Here is a 12848-nt window from a genome sequence, read left to right as displayed (position 1 = left end):
GATTGACACCGGAGCCGACGTTACCATTATCTCTGCTCTTCATTGGCCGCAAACATGGCCACTGGTCTCCGCCCACGGTGCCATAGCAGGTATTGGTGGCTCAACGATAGCCAAGCAAAGTGCTAATATTGTCCAAATCATTACTCCTGAGGGTCAAGTAGCATCTACAAAACCTTACATAGTGCCGGCTCCGCTAACTTTATGGGGAAGAGATGTACTAAGTGCCTGGGGGACCACTATTACCACCACTACCTCTACTTCTGCTGCACATTTTTAATAGGGGCCACTGAACAGTGGGCCGAATATCGACCCACACTGAAATTAACCTGGAAAACAGAGGAACCGGTGTGGGTGGACCAGTGGCCCCTGACTACCGAAAAGGCCCAAGCGTTGAAAGATCTAGTGCAGGAGCAACTGGAACAAGGACATATAGTACCTACCACTAGCCCTTGGAATACACCAGTATTTGTTATCAAGAAGAAGAGTGGAAAATGGCGATTGCTGCATGACCTCCGGAAGATAAATGAAGTTATGGAGGATATGGGAGCTTTACAGCCTGGGATGCCATCACCAACAATGATTCCTCGCAATTGGAGCATCCTGGTTATGGACCTCAAAGACTGTTTCTTTATCATTCCCCTTGCGAAGGAGGATGCGAAACGCTTTGCCTTCTCTGTGCCAGTAGTCAATCAATCGGAACCCATGCAAAGGTATCATTGGACTGTTCTACCGCAAGGAATGAAAAATAGCCCAACAATTTGTCAACAATACGTAGCCCGTGCTTTGTCGCCAATTCGGATGCAGTATCCACAATTATTGTGTTACCATTATATGGATGACATTTTAATAGCCGGAAGACCGGAAATCGAGTTACAAGCAGTAGAAAAAGAGATACGATGAGCTCTAAACAGATATGGACTTGAAGTAGCCCCTGAAAAGGTACAAAAAACTGAGCCTTGGAAATATCTGGGCTGGAAAATCTTGCAACAAACAATTGAACCCCAATCGATACAGATTAAGCTGAACATCAAAACCCTAAATGACCTACGAAAAGTGTTAGGAACCATCAACTGGGTCCAGCCATATCTTGGACTGACAAATGAACAGCTAGCTCCTCTTTTTGAATTGCTAAAAGGAGATAACAACCTTGCATCTGCACATCAGTTGACGTCTGACGCGCGACAGGCTCTGCAAGAATTCAATCAAGCGATACAAAACCGAAAAGCACACCGTCGTGTAGAAGATCAACCCCTGCAACTTTATATATTCTCTCACAATTACCAAGCCTTAGGATTGTTAGGCCAATGGGTACCCACACTAACAGATCCACTGGTTGTTTTGGAATGGTTTTTTCTGTCATACCAGCCCAAAAAGACAATTGTTACTCAATTAGAAATGCTAGCAGGTATTATCTGTAAAGGGTGAAAGTGTGCGGTCCAATTAACAGGTACGGAAGTACAACATATTTATATACCACTGACAGGGGAATATCTGGAATGGTGCCAAGCAAATAGCCTCCCATTGCAAATAGCATTGGAAGGTTTTCCAGGAAAGATAGATATACATTATCCTGCCCACAAACTCATCCAATTACATTCAGAAGTTCTGATCCAGAGAACACCATTATGTCAAAATTATCCCATAGACGGGCCCGCTATCTTTACAGATGGCTCTGGAAAAACCGGAAAAGCTGCCCTTGTGTGGTTTGATAACGAACAATGGCAGAAAAAGGTGTATCATACACAAGGATCTCCACAAGTGGTAGAACTCTATGCAGTGGTACAAGTTTTTACTCTATGGACTAACCAGGCTATAAACCTCGTTTCTGACTCTTTATATGTTTGCAATGTAGTTCGCAGATTAGAAAAAGCATGACTTAAACATGTCCCGAATGAACAGCTGTTTAGCCTGTTTAAACAGTTGTGGCTGTTAATTAATAATAGGCAGCATCCATATTTTGTGATGCACGTACGAAGTCATACTCAGTTACCCGGGTTCATAACAGAAGGAAATGCTAGGGCTGATCATTTAACAGCACTAGTTTGGTCACAACCTATACTGGAAAAAACACAACAAGCAAGGCTCTCTCATGCTTTTTTTCACCAAAACGCAAGGGCATTAAAACGACAATTTGATCTCTTGTGGGGACAGGCAAAGGAAATTTTGCATGCCTGCCCAGACTGTCAACAGTTTGCATCTATTCAGGCAACAGGAGTTAACCCACGGGGCCTACAGGCACTTCAGCTTTGGCAATCCGACGTCACCCATATAATGGACTTTGGTCACTTGAAGTATGTCCGTGTTTCTATAGACACTTTTTCTGGAGCTGTATGGGCTACTGCACACAGTGGGGAAAAAAGTAAAGATGTTATTAGACACTGGCTATCAGCCTTTGCTGCCCTTGGCGTCCCTCACCGCATAAAGACAGATAATGGTCCCAGATATGTTAGTAGTAAATCTACACAATATCTTAATCGATGGGGAATTCAACATAGCACTGGAATTCCTCATTCACCACAAGGCCAAGCCATAGTAGAACGCGCACATCGCACTCTAAAATCCATGTTGCAAAAACAAAAAGGGGGAATGCCAGGAGCCACTCCAGCAGACAGACTAAGCAAAGCCGTGTATGTGTTAAACTACCTGAATATGTCTGAAAATAATATTCCTGTTATTATCTCTCATTTTCTGTCTCTTCAATCAAAAGATTTAACAGCCACACCACAGAAGGCCCGAGTTTTTACAAAATCGCTACAAACAGGTAATTGGGAAGGTCCTTTTGATCTACTAACCTGGGGCAGAGGGTATGCTTGTGTCTCAACAGATGTAGGACCTAAGTGGGTACCTGCAAGGTGCGTAAGACCAGCTCTTGCGTCGGATAACAAGAACGAGCAGCAGAAGACACTGAACTCTGAGAAGACTGATGGGGAATGACTTATCAGATAACTCCAAATTAATCCATAAAGCAATCAAAGATTTGAAGTTAGCAAATTACAAGTCAGTGATGGATTTGATTGGTTGAATCACTTACTAACAAGTTGGGGAATTGGCAGGTGGATAATGTCTCTAATCAAAATGGGTCTTTTCTTGTTACTAATATTTTGCACTATAATAATGATAGTTTCTTGTCTAGTGTCTTGGGTATAGAAAATGCTATAGAATATGATTAAACAAGCTTTTGTGATAGAAAAACAAAAAGGGGGATTTGTAGGAATAAGTGAGATTGTGTTTTACTTTGACGAGATGCAGCTGTGCCCTTGAGGCTTGTTACAGGTTCGCAGGAATGCAGCTGTGGCCTTGAGGCTTGTTACAAACAAGTCTGTGAAACTTAGAGGCAGAAAAATAAGGATGAGATTGGATACATCCCTGAAGGAGGAATTCGCGTGCACCAACTTGAAGAACCAATAAGTAACGCTGAAGAGACACGTGGACAAAAGACAGTAGGCAATGAGATGGGTTTTGCTTGCTCGTGAACACTAAATCATATTATAAAAGGAATAGATTGTAAAAATAAAGGGTCTTCGCTTGTCTTCACCTGAACTCATATGCGGAGTCTGTGTCTCATTCCCTTCAGTACATGATAAAACAAATAACCCAACTTCAACCACCCAAACCATACAAATTAACGTATAACAAATAGCAGTGCTTCAGTATCTACTTACCATGGATCTATAAGTGTACAAACTGTCAATATACTATTTATGGCACAGAGGCAAGAGGTGACCGTACCACCAGTCTGTGAAGGTAAGATGAACTGACTATAGTCATGGGGTGGAGTGTGGCGGTGTGCCTTCCTGACCCCCCAGGGCTGTGCTGGGCAGCTCTCATGTGAGTTTGGATGGGGTGCGTGGTGGGAATCAGCAAAGGGTGATGCCCCTCAACGCACATCTTGGCCAGGAGTGTGTCCTGTGCCCATGCTGTGGCCAGAGCTGAGGGATCTGTGTGCTTTCAACTCCTCTGCAGCCTCCATGTCAGGTCAAACCTGGAAGAAAAGTTAAGATCAGATGTCACTACCACCATGGCCAGCACAGAGCCTTTATTGGTGAGACACAGAACAGAGCCATGGGGTGAGTCCTGGCTCTGAGGCTCCTTGCCCTTGAGCAGCAAAGGCAGAGCCTGTCTCCGTGGTGCAGCAGCCCCTTGTGGGCAGTAACCTGCAGGAACAACATCCAGGGTATCTGAGTTGAGCCACTGCAACCTGGGATTGCCATGGTGGAGCCAGACAGGCTGGTGAGGGAGCCTCTCTGGAGCTGGCATGGCTCGCCACCACAATGGTGCACCGGCAGCAATATCACACCAAAAGAGACTCCCTGATTCCCATCCATAAGCTGATTCATCGACTGGAGAGCCAAGGAGGGATCAGCAAGACTCGCTCACCCTTTAACAGTCCCATATGGCCAGTGCAAAAGTCTAATGGAGAGTGGAGTCTAACAGTAGACTATCGGGGCCTGAACCAAGTCACACCGCTGCTGAGCGCTGCCATGCCGGACAGGTTAGAACTTCAATATGAACTGGAGTCAAAGGCAGCCAAGAGGTATGCCACCATTGACATCGCTAATGCGCTTTTCTCAATCCCTTTGGCAGCAGAGTGCAGGCCACAGTTTGCTTTCACTTGGAGGGTGGTCCAGTACACCTGAAATCAACTGCCCCAGGGGTGGAAACACAGCCCCACCATTTGCCATGGACTGATCCAGACTGCATTGGAACAGGGTGGGGCTCCAGAACACCTGCAATACATTGATGACATCATCATATGGGGCAACACAGCAGAAGAGGTTTTTGAGAAAGGGAAGCAAATAGTCCAAATCCTTCTGGAGGCTGGCTTTGCCATAAAACAAAGTAAGGTCAAGGGACCTGCACAGGAGATCCAGTTTTTAGGAATAAAATGGCAAGATGGATGCCGTCAGATCCCAATGGATGTAATCTACAAAATAACAGCCATGTCCCCACCAACCAGCAAAAAGGAAGCACAAGCTTTCTTGGGTGTTGTGGGTTTTTGGAGAATGCATATTCCAAATTACAGTCTGATCGTAAGCCCTCTCTATCAAGTGACCCGGAAGAAGAACGATTTTAAATGGAGCCCTGAGCAACGACAAGCCTTTGAACAAATTAAACAGGAGATAGTCCATGCAGTAGCCCTTGGGCCAGTCCAGGCAGGGCAAGATGTAAAAAATGTGCTCTACACCGCAGCTGGGGAGAACGGCCCTACCTGGAGCCTCTGGCAGAAAGCACCAGGGGAGACTCGAGGTTGACCCCTAGGGTTTTTGAGTCAGGGATACAGGATCTGTATCTCAACCCACGGATTTTACTTTTTTTTTCCGATTTTCTCCCCCATCCCACCATGAGATGGGGGGGAGGCGGGTGAGCAAGCGCCTGTGTGGTACTTAGTTGTCGACTGGGGTTAAACCATGACACTAGTTTGTCCTCCTACAAGCAGCTAGATGGTCCCGCCAAACCTATAGTTTCCTCCAAACGGTCCCAGCACTGGGCAGACATGGGGATGTAGTCCCTAAGCCAGGACACTGCTGCCCAGAAGATGCCACAAGGGCAGATATCCTGAAAGCCTGAAGGACACATGGACTCTTGTGCATGCTCCTTGCCTACAAGACAGCCCTTCTATACTAGGATGACTGGTGCATATGAATGCTGCTGGCACCTCAGAGGGTCTCAGGGGAACATGGATCCCGAGTAGATTTGGACACAGCATTGAAAACAAGATCCTGCAGTGTCCATCACCTGGCAGCTCCAGTCCCTGTGGCTAGACCATGAATGGCATGGCCAGTGTGGCTTTGCACGCCACATCCCTGGGAAGAGTGGGAAGCAGATCTGCAGCCTGACAGTGTAGGGAGCAGGTAACTCTCCTCACCTTGGTCTGCACCATGCTGACTCGCTGCTCCCACAGCCTCTGCATGCAGTGAAACACATCCACCTTCCTCTCGGCCTTCCCCATCTTCAGGAGGAAGTCCAGGGCCTGATCTCTGTGCTGAGGACACAGAAAAGTGAGGTTCAGCACTGCCCTGTCCAGCCTTGCCCTGGCACCCAAGCGCTCCCAGCCCAGTACCTGCAGTGCAACAGCATGGGTCTGGCAGGTGCTTCCAACCCCCTCTTGTTCATAGAATCATAGAATCATAGAATCACAGAATGGTTTGGGTTGGAAGGGACCTTAAAGATCATCTAGTTCCAACCCCCCTGCCATGGGCAGGGATACCTTCCACTAGATCAGGCTGCTCAAAGCCCCGTCCAACCTGGCCTTGAACACTTCCAGGGATGGCGCATCCACAACTTCTCTGGGCAACCTATTCCAGTGTCTCACCACCCTCACAGTAAAGAATTTCTTCCTTATATTTGTCCTGGTTTCAGCTGGGATACAGTTAATTTTCTTCCTAGTAGCTGGTATAGTGCTGTGTTTTGGATTTAGGATGAGAATAATGTTGATAACACACTGATGTTTTGGTTCTTGCTAAGTGGTGCTTACACCAGTCAAGGACTTTTCAGCCTCCCATGCTCTGCCAGGTGCACAAGAAGCTGGGAGGGGGCATAGCCAGGACAGCTGACCTAGACTGGCCAAAGGGCTATTCCATACCGTATGACATCATGCTCAGTATATAAACTGAGGGGAGTTGGTTGGGGGGCAGCAATCGCTGCTTGGGGATGTGCTGGGCATCCATTGGCGGGTGGTGAGCAATTGTATAGTGTATCACGCTTTGTATATTATTATTGTATTATTATATTATTATTATTACTACTACTACTACTACTACTATTCTATTTCATTTTACTTCAATTATTAAACTGTTCTTATCTCAACCCATGAGTTTTCTGACTTTCATCCTTCCAATTCTCTCCCCCATCCCACTGGGGTGGGGGGAGTGAGTGAGCGGCTGTGTAGTGCTTAGTTGCTGGCTGGGGTTAAACCACGACAATATCTAATCTAAATCTACCCTCTTTCAGTTTAAAACCATTACCCATTGTCCTGTCACTACACTCCCTGAGAAAGAGTCCCTCCCAATCTTTCTTATAAGCCCCCTTTAAGTATTGAAAGGCTGCAATAAGGTCTCCCCGGAGCCTTCTCTTCTCCAGGCTAAACAACCCTGACTTTCTCAGCCTGTCCTCATACAGGAGGTGTTCCAGCCCCCTGATCATCTTCGTGGCCCTCCTCTGGACCTGCTCGAGCAGGTCCATGTCTTTCTTATGCTGGAGGCCCCAGAGCTGAACACAGTACTCCAGGTAGGGTCTCACGAGAGCAGAGCAGAAGGGTAGAATCACCTCCCTCGACCTGCTAGCCACACTTCTTTTGATGCAGCCCAGGATGTGATTGGCTTTCCAGGCTGCTAGCACACATTGCTGGCTCACGTCCAGTTTTTCATCCACCAATACCCCCAAGTCCTTCTCCACAGGGGCGCTCTCAATCCTACACATCGCCCAACCTGTATCCATGTTTGAGATTGCTCTGACCCAGGTTCAGCACCTTGTTCACCATCTCCACTAAGCATAGGAGTTGGGCAGGGTTTCTGGGGACCCCTTGGTCTGGCCACAGAAGGTAGTGAAACTGCTCCATCACTCGGGAGAGCACAGCCTGCCTGCAAAGAGGGAAACATGGCTGGGAGCAAGGAGCAGGAACCAACCTGGAAAATTGTGCAAAGTAATTGCATGCCAACAAGTAGGGAGCAGTGCAGGAAACCACAGCAGGGATTCACCAGCACACAGTGTTCCCCCCAGCACCCCCACCACAATGACTGCTCCACTATAGCTCATCAGACAGCAAAAGGCAAATTTACCCAGCACACAGCCACACAATTCAGTTTGTTCTCTGCTTCCCCATACTGTGAACAGTGAACTCAGAGCAGTAAATGCAGCTTATGCCTCAGAGAAAAAAAAAAAAAATAATCTCAGCGTAGAGTCTTTCCACAGTCATTGAAAAGCCCTGGCTTCCCCAAATAAGGCATTTTCTAAGGCTGGTACTGCACTGATATGAATGTAGTCACTTTCATACCAGCCCATCATGCATTTTTTTCCCTAAACATCACATTCACTTGGCCTGAACTAATGAATTGCTATGTTTCACCATCAGGTGCTCTTGGAGCTTTACCTTTCAGCTAGACATTGCTCTGGGCAAGACAAGAAAAAGACAAGAATATGCATAACTGCAACTTCTTTATTTTGTATCTGTTTTCCCCTCCTTGCAGCTCCTTCAGTTTCTGCTTATTATCTGAGGTATAACTTCAGCAGAAGTACCCATCTTGAGAAGAGAATAGTTCAGTTGGAAGGAACAATCATCTAGTCCAACTGCCTGACCACTTCAGGGATGACCAAAAGCTAAAGCATAGTATTAAGGGCATTGCCCAAATGCCTCTTAAACACTGACAGGCATGGGGCATCGACCACCTCTCTAGGAAGCCTCTTCCAGTGTCTGACCACCCTCTCGGTAAAGAAATGCTTCCTAATGCCCAGTCTGAATGTCTCCTGACACAGGTTTGAGCCGTTCCCACGCATCCTGTCACTGGATCCCAAGGAGGAGAGATCAGCGCCTCCCTCTCCACTTCCCCTCCTCAGGAAGCTGTAGAGAGCAATGAGGTTGCCCCTCAGCCTCCTTCTCTCCAAACTAAACAAACCCAGAGTCCTTAGCCGCTCCTCATAGGACATGCCTTCCAGCCCTTTCACCAGCTTTGTTGCCCTCCCCTGGACGCATTCAAGGACCTTAACATCCTTCTTAAATTGTGGGGCCCAGAACTGCACACAGTACTCAAGGTGAGGCTGCACCAATGCTAAGTACAGTGGAATAATCACCTCTTTTGACTGGCTGGTTATACTGTGTTTGATGCACCCCAGGATGCGGTTTGCCCTCTTGGCTGCCAGGGCACACTGCTGGCTCATGTTGAGCCTGCTGTCAACCAGCACCCCCAGATCCCTTTCTGCAGGGCTGCTCTCCAGCCACTCCTCTCTCAGTTTATACTTGTGCTCAGCATTACTCCACCCTAGGTGCAGAATCCAGCATTTCAACTTGTTAAATGTCATCCTGTTAATCATAGCCCAATGCTCCAATCTATCTAGATCCCTCTGCAAGGCCTCTTGTCCCTCAAGAGAGTCAGCAGCACCTCCCAGTTTGGTATCATCAGCAAACTTGCTAATGGTGCATTCAACTCCTGCATCCAGATCATTGATAAAAATATTAACCAGGACTGGCCCTAGAATTGAGCCCTGAGGAACACTGCTGGTGACCAGTCGCCAGCCAGATGTAGCCCCATTCACTACAACCCTTTGAATCCTGCCCTTCAGCCAGTTCTTCACCCAGTGCACTGTGAACCTGCTCATTTCACAGTTGGACAACTTGTCCAGAAGTATGCTGTGAGGGACAGTATCAAAAGCCTTACTAAAATCCAGAAAAACTACATCCACCGCCTTCCCTTCATCCACTAGGCGGGTGACCTTATCATAGAAGGATATCAAATTAGTTAAACAGGACTTTCCCTGTTGTGAACCCATGTTGACTGTGCCTGATGATTGCATTGCTCTTTAAATGCCTTTCATAGCACCCAGTATGATTTTCTCCATAATTTCAATGAGAAATGTCATTAAGTTATCTTAAACCATTAATAAAGCCTTTGACACTGTTTCCCACAGCATTCTCCTGGAGAAACTGGCTGCTCATGGGTTGGATGGGTGTACTCTTCGCTGGGTAAAAAACGGGCTGGATGGCCGGGCCCAAAGAGTTGTGGTGAACGGAGTTAAATCTAGTTGGTGGCTGGTCACAAGTGGTGTTCCCCAGGGCCCAATATTGGGGCCAGTTTTATTCAATATCTCTATCAGTGATCTGGATGAGGGGATCGAGCGCACCCTCAGTAAGTTTGCAGATGACATCAAGTTGGGTGGGAGTGTGTTGTGCGATTTGATATATTACTTACATAGAACTTGCTTAGCATAACTTAGTTAGCATTAGTAGCTAAATTTGCTGAAGCCTTAGGCCAAAAACTGTGAACTTTCACCCAGATATGCTGAACTTTAACCTAGTTAAGTAAAAGAAGGCCCCAGATCCAGTTCGAGCTGGAATATAAGGAAGCAAGGAAGGCCACTACAGGATGCAGCAACCTTAGAGATAAGAGAAGAAATGGCCCATCTAGAGACAATGAAGGGACCCAATGAAGAATGGGAAGACCCCAGACCCTCAGAACTGTCCTGTGAGGGGTAGGGAATTTAGATTGTAAGGGTATAATTGCCTAGGGATTTCTTTGTTCGCAGTCCCTCTTCAGAGGCACCCAGCTCGAGCTGTTCTGCATGTCGGATAAATAAACCACTTATTTACTCAGTGGATTGGTGACTCCTCTTCTTCGAGCAGGAACCTAGGGCTGAGACCTGTTGATGGTGGCATAATTCCTGGCAGGTGGTGTAATTTCCTCAACAGAGTGTTGATCTGCTAGAGGGTAGAAAGGCTTTACACAGGGATCTGGACAGGCTGGATTGATGGGCCAAGGCCAATTGTATGAGGTTCAACAAGGCTAAGCACCGGGTCCTGCACTTGGGTCACAACAACCCCATGCAACGCTACAGGCTTGGGGAGGAGTGGCTGGAGAGCTGCCCGGCAGAAAAGGACCTGGGGGTGTTGGCTGACAGCCGCCTGAACATGAGCCAGCAGTATGCCCAGGTGGCCAAGAGGGCCAATGGCATCCTGGCTTGTATCAAGAATAGTGTGGCCAGCAGGACCAGGGAGGTGATTGTCCCCCTGTACTTGGCACAGGTGAGGCCACACCTCGAGTACTGTGTTCAGTTTTGGGCCCCTCACTACAAGAAGGACATTGAGGTGCTGGAGCGTGTCCAAAGAAGGGCAAGGAAGCTGGTGAAGGGTCTGGAGCACAAGTCTTATGAGGAGCGGCTGAGGGAGCTGGGGTTGTTTAGTCTGGAGAAGAGGAGGCTGAGGGGAGACCTTATTGCTCTGTACAACTACCTGAAAGGAGGTTGTAGCGAGGCGGGGGTCTGTCTCTTCTCCGAAGTAACAAGCGATAGGACGAGAGGAAACGGCCTCAAGTTGTGCCAGGGGAAGTTTAGGCTGGATATTAGGAAAAACTTCTTCACCGAGAGGGTGGTCAAGCATTGGAACAGGCTACCCAGGGAAGTGGTTGAGTCCCCATCCCTGGAGGTATTTAAAAGACGGGTAGATGTGGCGCTTAGGGACATGGTTTAGTGGTGGACTTGGCAGTGTTAGGTTAACGGTTGGACTCAATGATCTTAAGGGTCTTTTCCAATCTAAATGATTCTATGATTCTATAAACTCTCTGTTCAGGTTTAGGAGCTGCAAGTGACCATGGAGCTTCAATGTGGACTCTCTTCAAATTAGCCCAGGTGACAGGCATGCACCTGTCCCATCATCCTGAAAAGCCTGGATGTAGAGAGATGCCATTTTATACCATTTAACTGCTTTTATACCCTTTGTGATCACTTCATCCAAGCCCTCAAGGATGCAGGATCTGCCCATGTGCATCAGTCCATACTCAGCTGGGGTGACCACTGGAGCTGACTGCTTGCCTTTGCCTTGCATAGAAACCTGGGGCAATGCCCTGGCATGGCATCCAGTGATAGAAACACTGACCTGCCAGTGCTGGAGACCAGGCAGGGCTCACCACAATGTCTCTCGGCTGACAGCTCCCACCAGCTGCTGAAACCCAGAAGCATCCTGCATCCCCATCACAGTTACATGCCAGGCTTACCTTCTGCAGGCAGACGATACATGTGACAAGGCCCATGGTGGTCCTGATGTTGTTGAGTGTCATGGTGAAGTCCCCATAGACCTCCTCCTGCTCTGGCCAATACTGCTCACACTTGGTCTGTTAACAGCAGCAAGACCACTAAGCACTAGCAAACTCATTAGGGGAGCGTTGCAAGCCAGCTGTGGTGTGGAGCTGCTCTCTGCCCTTATTGACGGCTACACTGGGAGCAAAGCAAAGCAGGCAAGGAAGCCTGGGCCCTGGGGAGGCCTGAGCTGAGCACAGGCTGAGATGGTTTCTCTACCTTGTTCTGCTCCACTAAGCCCATCAGCATCACAATGACCGAGGTCTTCTCCTGCCAGACCATCTGCCAGAAATCCACCACCATCCCAGGCAAGGGGCCTTGGAGAAGAAAAGAGCCCTGTGCCAGTGTCCAAGCCATGGGAGTGTAGCTGCTCCCAAGCACGGCACAGACGTTCCCAGGCTATGAACAGCCCTGGGTTTCCCTCTGCCAGGGGACTAACACTGCACAGCCTGGGCACAGCAGCACCTAGCAGGAGGTGCTGGGCACCTTGGCTTCATCACCTGTGTTAGAAATTGGGACAAGGAAGAGGGAGGGCAAGTGAACCCAGGGTACATCAGGGATTCACTGCTGCTTCAGGAGCTTCCCCATCCAGAACCTCAAGATGACCATGAGCTGCTCCCACATTTAGGGTCCTATTTCCTGAAGAGCATTTCTGCAGCTTTGCAAGGAGCCTGAGACCTCCTCACTGCATGCTGCACAGAGCAGACTAACCCTTCCCAGCTTTGCACGGTTGGAAGGAGCCTGTCTCTGAGTTCACTGAGTGTGGATGTGTCAGGCATTTGCAGGCTTGTCCCTGTCATACCAGCTGCCAAAGGGAACAAGCCAGGCTTGTGGGTGGAAGGACCATGTCCTCAGCTTGGGCAGTGCAGGTACCAGCTGGTCACTGCCAAACTGCCACTGAGGCCTTCCATGCCCTGCAGCAGTCATAACCACTGTCCAAGACAGAGGCCCAGGAGATACAGGGCCCTTGACTGAGCCATTAACAGCTCCTAGGCTGATGTCCCAGTTCCCCACCCCCCAAATGGCTCTCAGCAGGACTGGCATCTCCTGAGTATGAGGGATGGGAG

General features: G+C 48.2%; 1 protein-coding gene across 1 annotated transcript in view; it reads right to left on the bottom strand.

Annotated features, from left to right (window-relative positions):
* Nucleotides 1–254: 254 nt before the first annotated feature.
* LOC309601789 (uncharacterized protein) overlaps nt 255–12848 on the bottom strand; it is a gene marked incomplete at both ends in the record, with an annotated part of 28103 nt that continues 15509 nt past the window's right edge. Inside the window, 6 exon segments of the mRNA XM_082334913.1 lie at nt 255–326; nt 5867–5978; nt 7428–7562; nt 7564–7580; nt 11700–11816; nt 12001–12098. Coding sequence (XP_082191039.1) covers nt 255–326; nt 5867–5978; nt 7428–7562; nt 7564–7580; nt 11700–11816; nt 12001–12098 — 551 coding nt within the window.

This window comes from Platalea leucorodia (assembly GCF_965183815.1).
Source record: "Platalea leucorodia genome assembly, chromosome: W".
NCBI lineage: Eukaryota > Metazoa > Chordata > Aves > Pelecaniformes > Threskiornithidae > Platalea > Platalea leucorodia.
Note: the sequence above shows the minus strand (reverse complement) of the source record. Positions and strands in the feature narration are given on the sequence as shown.